Source organism: Carya illinoinensis, chromosome 13, assembly GCF_018687715.1.
Source record: "Carya illinoinensis cultivar Pawnee chromosome 13, C.illinoinensisPawnee_v1, whole genome shotgun sequence".
NCBI lineage: Eukaryota > Viridiplantae > Streptophyta > Magnoliopsida > Fagales > Juglandaceae > Carya > Carya illinoinensis.
Window position 1 is genome coordinate 11,737,770 of NC_056764.1, and position 21,145 is coordinate 11,758,914.

The window sequence follows — 21,145 nt, forward strand, 5'->3', positions numbered from 1 at the left end:
GCTACGTGCGTACCATTTTATTTTATTTTATTTTATTTTGTTATAATATTTGAGCTGACTGCTATAATTTTCTATTTTTCTCATTTCTCATGATTTAAGGCTGAGATATTTTTACTGGCTGGTTGTTTGATTTTGTTTGAAATAAGACCTTTCTATTTTTTGTTAAAAAGGCTGAGATATTTGCCTGCAGAGTGCAGATGCCCCCACCACCCGGTCGGGGTCCTTTTAATTTTAAAAGTCTCACTTGGATCTGAAATCAAGAGAGATATCGTCTGTTCTGTTACTTTTCAGCAAATTATATAAATATATATATATATATATATATATATTTATATATTTTATTATAATAAATGATTATTTAAATATAAATAATAATTTTTATTATTTTTTCTTTAACTTTTATTATTTTTTCGTTAAATTTGTTAAAGACTCTTAACCATTTGACATATAATTCTATTGTAGAATTGAATGAAAGATCATGTTTTATCAAAAAATTCTTAAGACTCTTAACTATTTGAAGTGTAACTTTCTTGTAGAATTTAATGAAAAATTATGTTTTACCAAAAGGCCTTTAATTAACCATCCCGCAACGCACATGAATTGATATTTATTTTTTATATCCTTTTTATTCTGATAGTGTTGGCATTTACCTTTCTTTTTGCTTCAATTTTTTAAATAAAAAATATTAAAATGACGTTTCTCTTTAGAACAAAAATGCTTTAGAGCATTTTCATGGTAAAATTTAACTTTAAGTAAATTTAACTAATAAAATACTTAAAATACTCAATATATAATATTAATTATTAATTTAATTAGAATATAATTATTATTACTATTAATATTTAATATTATTAATTTTATTAGAATATTATTATTATTATTATTTTAATTAGTAAGACTATAAAATGTTTTAAAATTAAAAATTAAAAAATTATTAAATTAATAATATTTTTTTATTATATAGAGAGTAAATAGATAATTCAATATAGATGCAGATCAATGCTCATACTTTGTTGAAGTTTATATTTTTTTTATCTTAATATTTTACCTTTTTTTAACCTTATATTTTATTGTTCCAGATAAATAAATTATTGACTTTTTCATTTTTTTTTATTTAAATGGTTATGTCATGTGTACTTCGGAGCTAGCGCACCTAAAACCGTTTCCTAGTATATATATAATATATATATTTGCGGTATGTTTCGTAACATTTTTCATACATATATATATTATATCTTGTATAGAGGTTTCTTCTTTTCTTTTTTCTTTTTTTTTTCTAAATAATCAAACTACATTAAAATAAAAAAATAATACATGTTAGGTAGAGGTGAAAACCAACTCAATCGGCGTGGTTTTTGGGCAAAACCGACGTCTAAAAAAATGGAGGGGCAACCGACCAAAACAGTCCATCTCGACTACGGCGGTTCTTTGGTAGCTCTCGGTCGGTGTTTGGTTCGTGTAGATGCTAGATTGTTTTGAGAGAATAGAGAGCGAGAGTTGCAAAGGAGATCAGAGAAGAAGGTCTGGGACTTAGGAAGAAGACGACCTCAAAACAACGCAGTTCCACTTCCATTCCACTTTAGTGGAACGGTGTCATTTCATACTTTTTTTTCATATGTTTTAAATAAAACGACGCTGTTTGATTTAATACCAAATGACGTCATTTCAATTATGTTTCATATACTTTATAGCAACAAAACGACGTCGTTCCACTTAAACTTATGTGGAATATCGTCGTTTTGAGTATGGTTTATTTTTAAAAAATTAGAAGTATATGGTCGGTCAGTTCTGTAGTTTTTTGCAAGGTTAACAGGGACCGAGCCGACCGAAATTGGTTTTTATAATTTTCTCATGCCAGCCAACCGGTTCTTCTCCTATGGCAGTCGATTTCGACGTCCAACGGTCGATTTCTATCGATGGAGGTCGGTTTGATGGTTTTCTATATACCCATACCCTAACAAATACTCTAATACAACAACTACAGTATAAAAGTGATGAAAAAGAAAAATTGATTTTAAAACTAATTTCTTGGTTACAACCTAAGCCCTACAAAGAGGAGAGATATTTTGAAAATAAGTCAAAGTTGAAAACCGTGTAAACGGGTGTATTGTAGTCCATTATCTTTAGATATTTCTTGAAGACATCCTAATCCTTTTAAAAAGATCACGAGTTAGAGAAATCGATAATTTAAATAAACCAGCATCAAAAGAGCATATCTGAAGTAGAGAAATAGTTAACTCACACCTCTAGAGTGGTATGTAAAGGCCACGCGCCAGTGAAAATGAGGTTGATTGAAAAATAAATCCAGAGCATGTTTGCTTGAGATACGTTTGCTTGAGATTGATTGATTGAGTAAATTATATAAAATGCCGTATAGAGGTTGACTGAAAAATAATAATGAATAAATTAATAACGAAAATTAGGAAAGATATTTTATGTCCGGGTTCTCACGGAGTTGGTACCTAGACACTGCGCTATTAATGCCAGTGATGTCTTTGGAATGCATGGATGCCATACTACTTTACGGAATAAGATATTTTCATAAAATTCATTATATAATATTATAATAAAAAGATCTAGCGTGGCTTTTATTTTTATTTTGTCTTTTCGGAAAATTTGATCCATAAGATCTAAAAAGTTTTACAAAGATCCTGGAGAGTCATGTCACGTCTACACCGATACAGGTCTAGCATACAAATTTATATTTCTCATTTGAAATGATATTTATTAGGAATAAATTTAGCATATTTTTTTATAAAAAAGATAATTAAAAATTTAATTTTTTAATTATAAACTAATAAACCTTATTTTTTAACAAAATAAATATACAAAACTTGCAAGCCATAACTTATCTATCATTATTGATTCATCAAACTCGATAGTTCAATAGCCGAATGTTCTGGTGTGGTATATTTCTACCGAGCTTTGCTAGATACAGTCGGGAAATGCAGTCGACGTGCAGTCGGTTGTACGAAATAAATAAAAAAAAAAATTATAAAAAAATTATTTTATATTCAGGGGGACCTACATGAAAAAAAAAATATTATTATAATATTTTTTTTTTCATGTAGGTCCCGTATTAATTTATTTTTTTCTCCACGACTGCACGCTGACTGCATTTTCCGACTGCAAAAAGTATTTCTCATTTCTACCACGTCATAATTAAAAAAAAAAAAAGATTATAACTCTAAAAAATATAAAATAAGTTGTCATATATATATATACAGTCCCTTTTTAAAAAATTAAAAAAAATAATGCAGAAGTTTTCCGATTAGGTAATGGTAACGGGAGTGCTGCTGCTACTAGGCAAAGTTAGTAGGAACTAGGAAGTCAGCTACCCCGCATCAAGGCATTAAGTAAGAGTCAGGACAAGGAGAGGAGACAACCATGTGCCACATATATAGTGATGCCAATAAGCCAATAAATGGGATGGGTGCAACCGCCGTCCGGATTGGATGCAATTATGTATGATCCATAAATGGAAAAGCACACATCTAGTTTCAATTATTCAAATCAGGAACAGTAGTTCTTTATGATGGTTAACTAGATTTTTGGCTGTGCCAATATATATGGCTATGCCCTTATTTTAATTGTATTTTTTATGCACTATATTGATTTTTGGCTTTGCAGAATTTGTTTGCCGTTTTGCTGATGTGTTAGAATGATTTAACAAATTATTGTGCTTCATGCATTTTCATCAATGGAGGTAACAAAGTGTGGACTTGACGTAGAAGGGGCAGAAATCAGGAGAGCTAGTTGGGTCGCTATGTTTTTCAAGTAGTTCAAAAATAGGAGAAATGAAATGAAATGAAATGGCAGGGGAATTAGCGGCTAGCCAAAAGTTGGGATTCAATATTTTGTGAGGAAATAGTGATGCATCGGTCTGTATAATTGATTTTTTCTTTTCTTTTCAACAATTGAAGTAAAATTTATTTTCATAAAAAGAAAGATTTTGGCCTTGAACATTACTTCACTGAAATGCAGTACAACATTTGGGTCATTCCACGCATGGTAATGTATTTGAGTCTAAATATGGAGAAAACCCCACAGACAGAAGGTTAAGGACGCTGACACCACCTATATTTGCGGTGGATGGTCCCCAATATCACTTTGTCCTACAACTTGCTATCCACCCTGTTCCGATATATATTGAGCAACATATGCTAATATACCGTTCAAGCATTTCCACAAGCACATGGTGAGCATTGTCCAGATCAAATTTAGATAGCCACAACTAGGCAAAGTAGCATACCCAACTAGATTAACCGACAATTCATTGTTTGATTGTGTCTCAAGGGACAAAAAAAAAAAAAAAAAAAAGATTTGCAAAATCTATTTTTGGCATGCCTTTGAAGGATGAAAATGACCAATCTCTTAAATGCTCTGTTTTGCCACCCATATTTGTTCTGTTGTTAGAACTGTATCACACAACCTACCAACACAAAAAAAGAATCACCAAATAGCCTTGGTCAGTGGCTTATGAACGATATAAAATGTTTATTAAATCTTGTACGGTTCTTTTTTATGTGTCTCTCTTTTAAAATTTGCTTAAAAAATAAAAAGGAATTTCAATCCTTGGTTATGACATAATTTATCGCTAATTTTAGTTATTTATTTATTTATTTTAAGACAGTATGACATTTATATAATCAGTTACAATGTTGGCATTCAGCCAGGACATGAGCATAAAATTATAAATACATGTAGGAATAGAATCAATGTCAATCAATTCTGTTGTAAGAGAAACAATCTCTCTAGCAAGAATATCAGCTACCTCATTTACATCTCTTTCTACATATCTGATTTTCCATTCAAAATAATAAAAAGAGAAAAGAAAAATAAAAATAAAAAGACCTTCTTTCTATGGTTAGACTGAGACAGCTAAAGCAACCAACATGAGCCTTTGTGACTAAAATAACAGTAACGACTTGAGATGAGTCTCATTCAAAGATAACATGTTGCAGACCAAGATCTTTGTAAAAATGAGTTGCTTCTAGTAGACCCCTTACTTCAGCTATAAATGGTTCCAAGCAAAATGTGAGAGGTTTCATTATAGTGGCAAGAACATAACTAGAACAATCTCTGATAACTACATCAATATCAATTTTTCTGTTGACAGTATTTAGAGCCACGTCCTACTTAATTTTAACCCAATGCACCGGAGGTGGGTGCTTCCCATAGTAGAATGTAAGGCTGTGTAGTACAGATTGGTTGCCTTAGAGACTCCATAGTAGCTTTATACTCAATACATTAATTGATAGTAGCACTATAAAGAGCAGCAGGATGTAGAAAAATTCCTTAATGGATTAAAGAATTTCCTCTTAACCTAATAAATCTAGCAAGAACAGTAAGCAAAACCAATTCCTGTAGAGATAATCTTTCCATCATCTGAGAAAAAATGACATGAAAGGTTGTGGTTGTAATATAGGCTTTTTGAAAAGCCTTATCACCAAAGAACTAAACATCTTGTGGTTTGGCTATGTATCTGAGACACACGCATAAACTTACTCCGACCATTTCTTATGGTTTCCCTCTTGCTTAGTTAAAGAAATTATCTCTCTAAAATGAGGTTTAGGGCTTAGCCCCATTCTCTCTCTATTTTCTTCTTTTTGAAAATTATATATATATATATATTATAGTTTCATATTTCTATTTCATTATTTTGAGAGATTTTATTTATCAACCTTGGTCCAAAAATAATATTTATTTTACTAATAAATATTTTATTCACGTCTAACTTATTTCATTAGAATTTCATAAATTTTGTAATAAAGAGATTACAATAAGGTTACCTGAAATTTCACTTTAAATTATGTCAAAATTTCCTACAATTTAAAATATATATTTATGAGTACTTGGATCAGAAATGGCCCATTTGGACCTCCCACTACAACAAGTCAACAAAGCCCAAAGGCCCAAAACACATAAAAAATTCTGGCCCTTAATAAAACTTGGATCACATAGCCTCTTGAACATATTCTAGACAGCAATCTTTAAAGTTTTTTATGAGGCTTTCGGCCATAAAAGTTTCTCACCTAAAAAAAAAAAAGAAAGGAAAGATCGATGTTGCGTATCCTATATCTTTTTTCTATGCAAATACTCTGTATGCATAAATTAGTTTATTTATTAGTGACGTTGGCATTCATTGATTATGGTAGTTGAGACAGCTACGTAGTATTGAAAGAACTTTTTCAATAATGAATGAAATATTAATTTTAAAATTCATTAAATTGGAGACTAGTGGATGAATACTAGTTGGTTAATTTGGTATATATGAAGTTACTACTGGAATGGCATTCAATGGAAAATTTTGATGTGCTAACAGACCGGTACGTAATTAAACAACAATTTTGTATGGTTGTTAACTTGTTACGGCCTCTGATGGAGATAATTGATTCGATCATGAAAATAAATAGATCATGATCCGCAAAGTACAGCAGATATTCTAGGCGTTCACGTAATTAACAGCAAGCAAGAAAAATAAAATTTCAGATCCCTGTTCCAAATTAGTCCTTTGCTTGGATTGAAAAATCCATGTTAGTTACGATACATATACATATATATATATATATATATATATATATATATATAAAATGTATACTAAAATATAGGGGTGTTCATCCAAATTGAATTTTTTTCCAATCAGGTCTAGAACCCGGATATCTTGTGAACTCAGGCGATTTCCACCTGGACTGGATCGACCTGGGCATCCCAAATATAGTTACAAATCTAGTTATTTAACTATTTATCCATAATTGGGTGTTTTGTTTTCAAAAAACATAATTTTTGGTTCAAGACGGCGTCTTTTGTATATATAGAAACTAGAGTTAAAGAAAAAATAGAGTTAAAACCAAATACAAGTTACAATTCGAGTATCTGGATACCCATCCAGGTTGTAATTATCGTTATCCGGTTTTAATTCTATTTTTTTTAATTCTAATTTTTGTACATACAAAAGACGTGGTTTTATTTTTTAAAAAATTACCTGGTTACAAATAACCAATTAAATAGCAGATCTCGTAACAGGTAGATAATCGCCTGGATTTTTGCGTTTCGAACCGGACTTTGAAAAACTTCAATTCCCGTTGCACACTCCTAATGGCAGGAAAAAAAAAAACACTCAATTCCATCGTTCTGTCATGCATGCATATTGTTCAGTACTACTGTGATAGTGATTGGACCTCATAATTAAAATCCTTCTCTCTTTCATACGGAGGAACAATTCATACACAATGGTACTGGGATTTTGATCTGGCTGCTTGCAGCTAGTATATATAATCTATTGGTATTTAGACTTAAAAACTATTAACATATTTAATGATAAGTAAAAAATAATATGAACTATTGTCATTGTTCAATGTATGGGTTCGATTGTCAAGATTTAAACAAAAATGTGTCATGGTGAGCTGAACCAATGCATACCTTTTGGGAATATGAGCGTTAACAGCTTTCCAACCAAACATGTGCCCTTCGGTGAATTAGAAACATTGTCAATGCATTCTTTAATATTTGAGAAGTTGTGATTTCTCGCAAATCTTCTTTTATTTTAGTTGTGACTTTTTATAAATACCCTTATATTTACAAAAGTTGTGAGTTTTTATAAGTACTATATCATTTATATGTTCTGACTTTTTAAAAATATCATTTTGTTTATATAAGTTGTAAATTTTCATAAATATCATTTGATTCAAGTTGTAACTTTTTATACGTGCCTTTTCATTCTTAATAAATAGGAAAGCCTACCCATAAATTTATTAACTCTAAATTCTTTATAAAAATTAGAGAAATACTCCTCCCTTTATTTTGTCATGTATTTTTTTTTTTTTTTGGACTATTTTATATTAGGTTCAAGGATCTCATTTTGTAGACGGAGAAAGAGATAATAAAATCGATGTTGTAGATTGAAAGTAAATTATGAAGAAGTTAATGCATATTTTAATTGAGAGGAGGCAGAATTTACTCTAAAAAGATCAAGAGGGAGAAAGTAGGAGCTAATTATTACGTCAGACTTCTCTTTCTAGATCTCTCATGCATGGAGCTTCTAGTTTTACTTTATGCTCCTCCTACCATTGTACTTCATGTTAATGGTCTAGAAGTAGTAGTTAATTAGTAGGTGCAACTGGTGGTTGATCGATGGTTCTTCAGGCCGAGTAAAAAGATCAAGGGAAAAATTAGCTGTTAATTAGTAGGTGCAACCCTCCTCCCTTGCAAAATACGTACCCTCCACAAGCATGCATTCTATTTTTTGATGTAGCAGTGCGAGATCAAACCAGTCTCATCTCATCTATTTGTAGAAAAAGTACAGGGAAACTTTTAAGTGTCAAAACAGACCAAATCTGCAGCACACATCCAAACACTGGTGAAGCTAGTGTAGCTCTAATGGAACTTTTAGAGGCAGAGAAAATGAGACTCGAAAATATAATACCGGAAGATAATTTTAATGCGGTTATTCAAGCTATAAAAAGCTCCTCACCTGAACAAGATTGGATCCTAAATCCAATTATCAATGATATCAAGCACATTCTAAAGTCCTTCAAGAGTTGGAACATGAAGAAAATTTATCGATCTAAAAGTCAATGCCCGAGTCATTGATCTAGTGCAATGGGCAGTGACAACACAAATCTTTGGCAATATCCCTTTAATTCAAATTCCCCAATGCTTATTGCAATTTCATAGTCGGAAAGATCCTCCTAACTAATTTGTATATTTTAATACTTTGCTACACTTTGTATTTCATGCTTTATATATAAATCTTCAAGTACTTGCTTAACAAAAAAGAAAAAAGAAAGGTGCAACTCGTGGTTGATAATTTTACTTTAGAAAATGATTTACTCACAATATTTTCTACAACATATTTCACAATAATTGTGTTAAATGAATGGTATTTTTATAAAATACCTTACAAAAACAATATTATTTGACAAAAACACTCTCATTTTATAATATTATTGTGAAATTTATTGTAAAAATATATTATAAATATATCATTACTCAAAGTTAAACCAGAAGCTCTATGGGTAAAGATCTCCTAGTTTTACCCAAAGAGCTCCTAGTTTAACTTTAGAAAAATTCTTCTTGTCATTCTTACACTTCACACACCATATTTATTTTAATTATTTTTTTATAATAAATATATAGTGTGTAGATGATAAATAAAATAATTCAATTAATTTAATAAGAATAAAATGAAATAAAAAATAAAAAAAATAAAAAATAATATTTTAATATATAAAATGTGTGATATAGGATGATGTGTAATATTTCTCTTTTAACTTTATGCTCTTCCCCACCTTGTACGTCTTATTAATGGTCTTTGTACTTCCGATTAATGGTATAAAGGTCGTAGTTAATTCGTAGCTAGGTTACTGGTGGTTGATAATTTCAACCAATAGAGAGAAAGTAGTAATTTCAACCAATACGTGGGTTCTTTAGGCTGAGTAAAAAGATCAAGAGGGAGAAAGTAGTAGTTAATAATTACAGATTTGCTAGGTACAACCGCCGTATACAGATTTGTCGGTTTCTAGATTCCTAAGTATATGTATACAATCGAAAAAATTAAAATTAACACAGATGAGTGAGAAGGTCAAACAGTCAAAGATGGAAATGCAAGGAGGTGTAGGTGAACTTCTTGTTGGCAGCCGGGAGCTTCTGGAGGCATTGGTGCGCTATGGAATTGAAATTGCCACTGAAGCTTATGAGCTTTTGGAGGCAGTGGGTATGGTGAGTGGAAAATAAACAAAATGCATCAAATCCCAAACTCAAAAGTTTCAGCCAATGGCTTATCTTCTTCTTCTTTTTTTTTTCTTTTCTTTTTCTTTTTTTTTTTAAATTTTATGCTGACATCAGCCGGTTACGCGACGGTTGTATACGGCAGTTGTACCTAGCAAATCTGGTCATATATATATATATAACTATTGGTACGTGGCAGTACATATCGGGAAGGTCCAGGATTTCGGCAATAAGAAACTTCTTACTCTCGCACCAAAACAAACCTTTTTTTTATTTTTATTTTTGGTGCCCAGAAAAATAATTGAAAATACAACATGCATGATCAAGAATTGGAAAGTGAACACAACCAAATTAGTGATCAATGTTTTCAGGCTGCGCGCATGCTTGGTTAATATTTATATATAGTCAGGGACTAATTTGAAGGTGCTTGGATCCAGATCCATCTCCTGGTTGATCCAACCATACTTCTCCATAAAAGGGTTGTCTGAAGTCTTTACTGGGTACCTATCAATGCAGTCCTTCCACACATTTCCATCGCCCATATCCCTCATTACCTCCCACAAACTACTATTGCATTTGAAGCCTGCACCAAAGCTTACCATGAATACCTTATCACCCTTTTTGAGCCTTTTCTTGGCCTCCATGTACCCCAACACATACCAAATGCTACTCGCCGATGTGTTCCCGAACCGATGCAGTGTCATCCTGGCCGGCTCTACATCATACTCACTAAGATTAAGACTCGTCCCAATGCCATCTATGACAGCCTTCCCACCTGTGTGCACGCAAAAATGGTCGACACCAGTCTTAAAGTTCACCTTCGTTTTTGGTGCCCCAGTAGTCTTTTCGGAGGAGCTTCCATTCATTTTCCGGGCAAGGTTCACAACCATAAATCTAACCAGTTCCCTCATTGGCAAGATCTTGGGTGATATCTGTCTCAGGTTATCAGCAAGAGCACGTGTTGCAGCCTTTGGGAGAGTCTTGCCAAGGTTTATTCCCACCCTTCCTTGTTCATCTTCCTTTTGCATGCAACAACCGTAAGACTCATCTCTAGCCCCATGGTGTGTCCTAACTAGGCACTTTAATCTGAACATGGCTCGGTTGCTCATTGCCCTTTTGTTAGTCAAAAGGATTGCAGACCCACCAGAACGAAACAAACAGTTTGTAAGAATCATTGATCTATCATTACCTGAATACCAGTTCGGACTCAAAGATTCAGAAGTCACAACAAGTGCAAACAAATTCTTGTAGGACTTGAAGAGGTTTTTGACTATGTCGACTGAAATAAGGCTGGCACTGCAACCCATTGCAGTGAGATTAAACACCTTGATGTCATCCCTCATTTTGTACTGGTTGATAATCCTAGCACTTAAAGAGGGAACCGAGGAGAGCATGGCCACGTTAACGACAAGTACATCGATTTCCGAGGGGGAAATGCCTGATCTGGACAAGAGATTTGCAATGCAGTCCTCGAAAAACTCCTCCATTTCCGAGATACCATCCAACAGTGTGGGATTGTCTTCCCTGCCGGAGAACATGATCCTTGGTGCATAGGTTTGCTCGCCAAGGCCAGCGCTGACGATGGCTCTTAGGAGAAACCTGCACTCAAGGAGACCGAGATTCTTTGTCCTCGTGATGATCTCCCCACAGAACTTCGTGCCTAGCATTCTGTCGTCAGTAGGCTTATAGCATTCGTAGTCCAAAATGTAACATTCTTGATCTCTTTTTGCACCAACCCACTTCCAGACCATTAACAGGAAGTACAAGGTAGAAAGAGCATAAAGTAAAACTAGAAGCTCCATGAGAGAGAGAGAGAGAGAGAGAGAGAGAGTGTGTGTGTGTGTGAGAGAGAGAGAGAAGTCCGATGTATTAGATGTGGGAACCAAATGGAAGTCTTGTATATAAGGAGTGGAGTGGGAGTGATGAGAGTGTAGGAGTTGGAGGTGCAAAAAATACTTTAATTACGCACGCACGACTCGTTTTCAACGCTCAACTCCCCAACGAACTGATTTATAAGGCAACTTAAATTCTGTGTAACACTGGTTGAAAATTATTAACTAGTTTCACCTGCTAATTAACTATTACTTTCTCCTTCTTGATCTTTTTACTCAAGTTAAAGAACCTGCGTACTCGTTAAAAATATGCATTTCTCCCTATTGGTTGAAAATTATCAACCAACAGTTGCACCTACTAATTCACTATTACTAATTAACCACTGCTTCCACACCATTAACAGGAAATACAAGGTGGCAAGAGCATAAAGTAAAACTAGAAGCTTCATAAGAGTGAGAGAGCATAAACTAAGATTATCAACCCCCAGATGCACCTATTAATTATTAGGAAAATGATAAATGCAAGCGCCTAATACAATCGGCACGCAACTGGCTTGTCCACGTCACTCCCATTTCATTTTAAAAATATATAAAAAATGATTAAAAGAAAAGATTAAAAAAAGAAAAAAAGTGCATTGAACTTGTCGACCAGTAACTTCGGTAAAGCATTGGTCTCAGTAGCAATCCCAACAAACAAATACTGGGTTTCTCGCTTCATCTTCGTTGTCTTGGTCATTCTCTCCCTCACGATCCCCCTATTTTCAGGTAAATTTATTTATTTGTGTTTATGTTCTTTTTTTTTTTTTCCCTTCCTCGTTCTCTATTTTCTTGGAAACCGAAATTGGTCTATGTAAATCTGCAGAAGTGCCATGTAGAAATTCAAGTGAATGAGCTGAGCTTCAAACCCTCATCGCCGTTTTCGATTGCACTCGAAGCCCTTCAGAAGCAAATTGGGTTTGCCTTTTTCTTTCCCTGATTCTGTCTTTTTCCGACTTCTAATTTATTATCTTCGCTTGGTTGCTCGGATTACGTATGACAAGAAACGGCTCCTGAGACCAACTTTGTATAGGAACAGCTCCTCTCTAACACCTTTGGTTAGCCCTTAGAGCCCCTGACGACAGCCATCTCCCCTTAGAAAGCCCTAGCGAAACCAGAGCAAAAGGAAATCTTTGGCTCCATAGTTGTTGGTCTCCTAATTCAAAACCAAATCAAACGAAGACGAAGAAGAAAACCCAACTAAAAACTGAAACCCAGCTCTGTTTTTGCTTTCATCTGTAGCTCCATAGTTGCTTTCATCTTCGACAAAACGGTGCGTTTTTATTTTATTTAACCACGTCAATGTCACTTACACGGCGCTTACATGGGACGACTGTCCCTAGCAGAATTGTTTTTTCCATGTGGGCAAACGGCGTCGCAACTGTTACCTAGCCGGTTGCAAGAAGCTTTTTTCACGTGAGTGGTTGATTCGCATGCTTATATAAAAGTTAAGTAAAATATTATTAAAATATTATTTTTTAATAATATTATTATTATTTTAATATTTAAAAAAATTAAATTAAGATTTGATAAAATTAAATTATTTATTATATTTTATGTAATAATTTAATAAAATTATAATAATAAAATAAGATATAATAAAATAAGATTAAATGTTTTTCAAATCCCAACCGAGCATAATTACCCTTTTAATTTGGAGTTTTGCTACATACAAACACAGTTGCACATTAATTTATGTACCAATCCTGATTTATTCATACTTAAAATTTAAATTAACATTGTTTTCAATCAAATCTATTTTTTGACCAATCACATTATATTGGTGCACAAATTAGTACACAATTGTGCTTGCAACTATATTTTTCCTTTAATTTGTTTGATTCTGCAGCAACGTGTACCGTATATTTTCTTTTCTTTTATTTTTATTTTTTTATTTTTTAATATTTGAACTTAGTGCTATCATTTTTTATTTTGCTCATTTTTACTGGCTAGTTGTTGATTTCGATGGAAATAAAAACTTTCTATTCGTGGTTAAAAAGGCTGAGATATTTTCCTGCAGAACGCCTCGCCACCTGGGCCGAGCCTTTTTAGGTCTCCTTTTGATTGGAAAATTATTTTATTTTATTTTATTTTATTTTATTATTATAATTTTTTAAAATTTTTTACATAAAAGATAAAAAATATTTTTCTTAACATAATAATAATAATATTAAAAAATAATATTTTATTTAATTTTTATTTTTTATATAAAATTATCTTATTTTATTTCTAAATCATCATTTATTATTATTATTATTATTATTATTATTATTATTATTATTATTATTATTATTATTATTATTATTATTATTTATGAAAGATCTCTAGACCATCTCTTGTTTGGTTAATCAAAATCAAAAAATTCATCTTATCTTATTTTAATTTATCATTATAATTTTTTTAAATCTTAATATAAAAATATAATAAATAATTTAACTTTTTCAAATCTTAATATAAAATTAATATTAAAAAATTATATTATAATAATATTTTATTTATTATTATTTAAAAGAGAAATGATATTTACAGTCGTGGTTGTGCAAGCGGCGTGCAGTCATTTTGAATGTCATTGAGACTCCAGAAGAGCTCATGAAAACTACACATATTTGAAATATAAATCTGAAATCCTTGCGGGTTCAAGGAGAAGATGGAAAATATTATTAGTTTTAAAATACCATCTTTTAAATACAATTAGTATTTCAGATTCATATTATACGTTTGATATGAAGTGTGCATTATTAAAGAAGAAATAAAAAGGAGCACACAGATCTACCAGAAGATAGAAACACAAATATAAATATTTGTGAAATATTATATTATTATCTTGAAGCAAAAATTACAGAAATTTGAGGCACTATGCCTCATTTTTTAAATGCTCTTGTTCTTCAAGAATCTGCATGGCATCCTTATCTAAAGGAGTGGGCAATCGAAAAGAAGATTTAAGCAAGGATTTTAAATTCCTATTCTCTTGCTTTATTGCTCATATATTCATGTTGGACTCTAGAAGAAGTCGCTGAAGGATAGCAATATTCTCGTGGAGTTTGTCAACTCCACAAGTTTTAGATTGCAGTCGCTGAGAAAATGCGACAATAGATATGAGTATCGGGTACCAAGACTCACAAGCTCATAGATAGCTTCATTATCTGACTTATGAGTCAGATCATTATTATATTGCATTATAGCACCTGTGGTAGAATCAAGAACAGCTGATAAACGAGATGCAGAATACCTCATATATTGGCCATGAGAATATTGCTGAGCCATTGCATAATAAAAATGCAGAAAGAGATTACAGAATAAGAATACAGAAATAGATTGCAGAGTAAGAATGCAGTATAATTACAGAAAAGTGAAGAAGATGAGATGCGAATGAAGATGAGCTGAATATCTCTTTTATAGAGAAAATTATGACAAATTACTTCACAGCATCTCTCGTGAAGCATCTCTTTACAAAAGACAAGAAGATGTAGTATTATAGCTTTACAGCGCCTGACAGTTACAGAAGAATTGAAAAAGCTTGCAGTGCTTGTCTGATCTAAAAGCTGGCCACCGTTTTTGTTGAAAAATGAGGTTAGCGGTTTAACATTGATGAATTCTTCACTAACTGTTATTTACAAGAACTCCAGAAGAGCACAACTCTAAAAGAGTAGTGAATTCAATGTTAAGATGATCTTAAATCTATATGGTGAATTTTACTATAAAGTTTTGAAACACTTTTATATGGACAAAACTCATCCCCTGAGTATTCCAATGGTTGCTCGATAATTTGATGAGCAGAAAGATCCATTTCATCCTTGTGAAGACGATGGAGAAATTTTTTTATCCTGAAGTACCTTATCTTAGTGCAATTGAAACCCTGAATATGTGATTATTTTATCAACATAGATCAAGTCCACAGTTAGTTGGATATACAGATGCGGGTTATCTTTCAGATTCACATAAAGAAATCATTGCAATTCATGAGGAGAAATGTGAAGTTGATGTCAAGTATTACCAACTACAACATTTAAGAAAGATTGTGCAAAACATTGGAATGCGGAGACTTGAAGACTAATTATCATGTACTTTTCAGGGGAAGTAATGTCTTGAAGATTTGTGCTGATTGTACTCTTTTTCCTTCGCTAAGGTTTTATCCCACTGGATTTTCCTTTGCAAGGTTTTAATGAGGCAATCATAAAGTACTTGGCGGTACACATAAATAGTGTACTCTTTTTCTTTTGCCATTTATTTTTTCCTACAGGGTTTTTCCTTGGCAAGGTTTTAACGAGACATATTTTTTAAATATGGTCATCCAAATGGGAAGTGTTATAAACCATTTTGTATTGTATGACCACATTTAATCATCGTAATTAACGAAGTCGTAGTCATCAATTAAGACTTTTGTAACCCTATATATATGGGTATTTCTAAGTTCATTTGAGATGAATCAATGAGAAAAAGCCTCTCCCATTCTCTCTCTATCTCTTTGAGCTTTCTCTCTATCTTTGAATCTCTCTCTTTTCAACAATTTACAACAGTTGCATATCCTATATCTTTTTTCTAAGCAAATACTCTGTATGCATAAATTACTTTATTTATTAGTGACGTTGGCATTCATTGATTATGGTAGTTGAGACAGCTACGTAGTATTGAAAGAACTTTTTCAATAATGAATGAAATATTAATGTTAAAATTCATTAAATTGGAGACTAGTGGATGAATAATAGTTGGTTAATTTGGTATATATGAAGTTACTACTGGAATGGCATTCAATGGAAAATTTTGATGTGCTAACAGACCGGTACGTAATTAAACAACAATTTTGTATGGTTGTTACGGCCTCTGATGGAGATAATTGATTCGATCATGAAAATAAATAGATCATGATCCGCAAAGTACAGCAGATATTCTAGGCATTCACGTAATTAACAGCAAGCAAGAAAAATAAAATTTCAGATCCCTTTTCCAAATTAGTCCTTTGCTTGGATTGAACAATCCATGTTAGTTACGATATATATACATATATATATATATATATAATGTATACCAAAATGTAGGGGTGTTCATCCAAATTGAATTTTTTTCCAATCACGTCTAGAACCCAGATATCCTGTGAACTCAGGCGATTATCCACCTGAACTGGATCGAACTGGGCATCCCAGATATAGTTACAAATCTAGTTATTTAACTATTTATACATAACTGGGTGTTTTGTTTTCAAAAAAGATAATTTTTGGTTCAAGACGGCGTCTTTTGTATATATAGAAACTAGAGTTAAAGAAAAAATAGAGTTAAAACCAAATACAAGTTACAATTCGAGTATCTGGATACCCATCCAGGTTGTAATTATCGTTATCCGGTTTTAACTCTATTTTTTTTAATTCTAATTTTTGTACATACAAAAGACGTGGTTTTATTTTTTAAAAAATTACCTGGTTACATATAACCAATTAAATAGCAGATCTCATAACAGGTAGATAATCGCCTGAATTTTTGCGTTTCGAACTGGACTTTGAAAAACTTCAATTCCCGTTGCACACTCCTAATGGCAGGAAAAAAAAAACTCAATTCCATCGTTCTGTCATGCATGCATATTGTTCAGTACTACTGTGATAGTGATTGGACCTCATAATTAAAATCCCTCTCCCTTTCATACGGAGGAACAATTCATACACAATGGTACTGGGATTTTGATCTGGCTGCTTGCAGCTAGTATATATAATCTATTGGTATTTAGACTTAAAAACTATTAACATATTTAATGATAAGTAAAAAATAATATGAACTATTGTCATTGTTCAATGTATGGGTTCGATTGTCAAGATTTAAACAAAAATGTGTCATGGTGAGCTGAACCAATGCATACCTTTTGGGAATAGGAGCGTTAACAGCTTTCCAACCAAACATGTGCCCTTCGGTGAATTAGAAACATTGTCAATGCATTCTTTAATATTTGAGAAGTTGTGATTTCTCGCAAATCTTCTTTTATTTTAGTTGTGACTTTTTATAAATACCCTTATATTTACAAAAGTTGTGATTTTTTATAAGTACTATATCATTTATATGTTCTGACTTTTTAAAAATATCATTTTGTTTATATAAGTTGTAAATTTTCATAAATATCATTTGATTCAAGTTGTAACTTTTTATACGTGCCTTTTCATTCTTAATAAATAGGAAAGCCTACCCATAAATTTATTAACTCTAAATTCTTTATAAAAATTAGAGAAATACTTCTCCCTTTATTTTGTCATGTATTTTTTTTTTTTTTGGACTATTTTATATTAGGTTCAAGGATCTCATTTTGTAGACGGAGAAAGAGATAATAAAATCGATGTTGTAGATTGAAAGTAAATTATGAAGAAGTTAATGCATATTTTAATTGAGAGGAGGCAGAATTTACTCTAAAAAGATCAAGAGGGAGAAAGTAGGAGCTAATTATTACGTCAGACTTCTCTTTCTAGATCTCTCATGCATGGAGCTTCTAGTTTTACTTTATGCTCCTCCTACCATTGTACTTCATGTTAATGGTCTAGAAGTAGTAGTTAATTGGTACTTCATGTTAATGGTCTAGAAGTAGTAGTTAATTAGTAGGTGCAACTGGTGGTTGATCGATGGTTCTTCAGGCCGAGTAAAAAGATCAAGGGAAAAATTAGCTGTTAATTAGTAGGTGCAACCCTCCTCCCTTGCAAAATACGTACCCTCCACAAGCATGCATTCTATTTTTTGATGTAGCAGTGCGAGATCAAACCAGTCTCATCTCATCTATTTGTAGAAAAAGTACAGGGAAACTTTTAAGTGTCAAAACAGACCAAATCTGCAGCACACATCCAAACACTGGTGAAGCTAGTGTAGCTCTAATGAAACTTTTAGAGGCAGAGAAAATGAGACTCGAAAATATAATACCGGAAGATAATTTTAATGCAGTTATTCAAGCTATAAAAAGCTCCTCACCTGAACAAGATTGGATCCTAAATCCAATTATCAATGATATCAAGCACATTCAAAAGTCCTTCAAGAGTTGGAACATGAAAAAAATTTATCGATCTAAAAATCAATGCCCGAGTCATTGATCTAGTGCAATGGGCAGTGACAACACAAATCTTTGGCAATATCCCTTTAATTCAAATTCCCCAATGCTTATTGCAATTTCATAGTCGGAAAGATCCTCCTAACTAATTTGTATATTTTAATACTTTGCTACACTTTGTATTTCCTGCTTTATATATAAATCTTCAACTTGCTTAACAAAAAAGAAAGGTGCAACTCGTGGTTGATAATTTTACTTTAGAAAATGATTTACTCACAATATTTTCTACAACATATTTCACAATAATTGTGTTAAATGAATGGTATTTTTATAAAATACCTTACAAAAACAATATTATTTGACAAAAACACTCTCATTTTATAATATTATTGTGAAATTTATTGTAAAAATATATTATATATATATATCATTACTCAAAGTTAAACCAGAAGCTCTGGGTAAAGATCTCCTAGTTTTACCCAAAGAGCTCCTAGTTTAACTTTATGCTCTTCCCCACCTTGTACGTCTTATTAATGGTCTTTGTACTTCCTATTAATGGTCTAAAGGTAGTAGTTAATTCGTAGCTAGGTTACTGGTGGTTGATAATTTCAACCAATAGCAAATTTGCTAGGTACAACCGCCGTATACAACTGTCGTATAACCGGCTGATGTCAGCATAAAATTTAAAAAAAAAAAGAAAAAGAAAAGAAAAAAAAAAAAAAAGAAGAAGATAAGCCATTGGCTGAAACTTTTGAGTTTGGGATTTGATGCATTTTGTTTATTTTCCACTCACCATGCCCACTGCCTCCAAAAGCTCATAAGCTTCAGTGGCAATTTTAATTCCATAGCGCACCAATGCCTCCAGAAGCTCCCGGCTGCCAACAAGAAGTTCACCTACACCTCCTTGCATTTCCATCTTTGACTGTTTGACCTTCTCACTCATCTGTGTTAATTTTAATTTTTTCGATTGTATACATATACTTAGGAATCTAGAAACCGACAATTTTCTCATGCATTTTCCAACGAAGACAAAGATTTGAATGAATTCGTTTTCAAATTATTTAATACTAAGGAGTGTCCTAAATGGGTTCCCAGACAGTCTATCGACGCATAAGTGGTAAGGATTGGAGGATAGGAAGGGGGAGAAGGTTGAGGAAGAGCTGATGTTAGCTGTTTGGATGGGCGCACAAGCTAATTTAGCGTTTCCGGAAGCAGGGATACAGACTGGCGGGAATTAGCAGGACTGATGGAGAGAAGGAGAGGTGCGTAATTCCCCTGCAGCATGTTCATAAGAGGTTGGAGAGGAATCAGATGGAGAGAATGAGAAGAGGAAAAAAAATAAAAATCAAGAACGAGGAAGGAAAAAAAAAAAGAACATAAACACAAATAAATAAATTTACCGAAAATAGGGGACGATCGTGAAGGAGAGAATGGCCAAGATAACGAAGGTGAAGCGAGAAAGCCAGTATTTGTTTGTTGGGACTGCTACTGAGACCAATGCTTTACCGAAGTTACTGGTCGACAAGTTCAATGTACTTTTTTTCTTTTTTTCTTTTCTTAATCTTTTTTTTAATCATTTTTTATATATTTTTAAAATAAAATGGGAGTGACGTAGACAAGCCGGTTGCGCGCCGATTATATTAGGCGCTTGCATTTATCATTTTCCTGGAAAAAATAAGATATTACATTTCGTCTGCAATGAAACAAAATGGTGCTCTTTTTATTTTTATTTTTTTTCCTCTTCTTATTCTCTCAATCCGATTCCTCTCCAACCTCTTATGAACATGCTGCAGGGGAATTATGCACCTCTCCTTCTCTCCATCAGTCCTGCTAATTCCCGCCAGTCTGTATCCCATGCTTCCAGAAACGCTAAATCAGCTTGTGCGCCAATCCAAACATCCAACATCAGCTCTTCCTCAACCTTCTCCCCCTTCCTATCCTCCAATCCTTACCACTTATGCGTCGATGGACTGTCTGGGAACCCATTTAGGACACTCCTTAGTATTAAATAATTTGAAAACGAATTCATTCAAATCTTTGTCTTCGTTGGAAAATGCATGAGAAAATTGTCGGTTTCTAGATTCCTAAGTATATGTATACAATCGAAAAAATTAAAATTAACACAGATGAGTGAGAAGGTCAAACAGTCAAAGATGGAAATGCAAGGAGGTGTAGGTGAACTTCTTGTTGGCAGCCGGGAGCTTCTGGAGGCATTGGTGCGCTATGGAATTGAAATTGCCACTGAAGCTTATGAGCTTTTGGAGGCAGTGGGTATGGTGAGTGGAAAATAAACAAAATGCATCAAATCCCAAACTCAAAAGTTTCAGCCAATGGCTTATCTTCTTCTTCTTTTTTTTTTCTTTTCTTTTTCTTTTTTTTTTTAAATTTTATGCTGACATCAGCCGGTTACGCGACGGTTGTATACGGCAGTTGTACCTAGCAAATCTGGTCATATATATATATATAACTATTGGTACGTGGCAGTACATATCGGGAAGGTCCAGGATTTCGGCAATAAGAAACTTCTTACTCTCGCACC

The 21,145-nt window shown here is 32.8% G+C and overlaps 1 protein-coding gene across 1 annotated transcript; it reads right to left on the bottom strand.

Annotated features, from left to right (window-relative positions):
• Positions 1 to 9,983: 9,983 nt before the first annotated feature.
• On the bottom strand, positions 9,984 to 11,598 carry LOC122291438 (3-ketoacyl-CoA synthase 3-like). Its single transcript, XM_043099156.1, has one exon. The coding sequence runs from the start codon at positions 11,529 to 11,531 to the stop codon at positions 10,125 to 10,127; it is 1,407 nt and encodes a 468-aa protein (XP_042955090.1). The 5' UTR covers positions 11,532 to 11,598; the 3' UTR covers positions 9,984 to 10,124.
• Between the last annotated feature and the right edge of the window lie 9,547 nt (positions 11,599 to 21,145).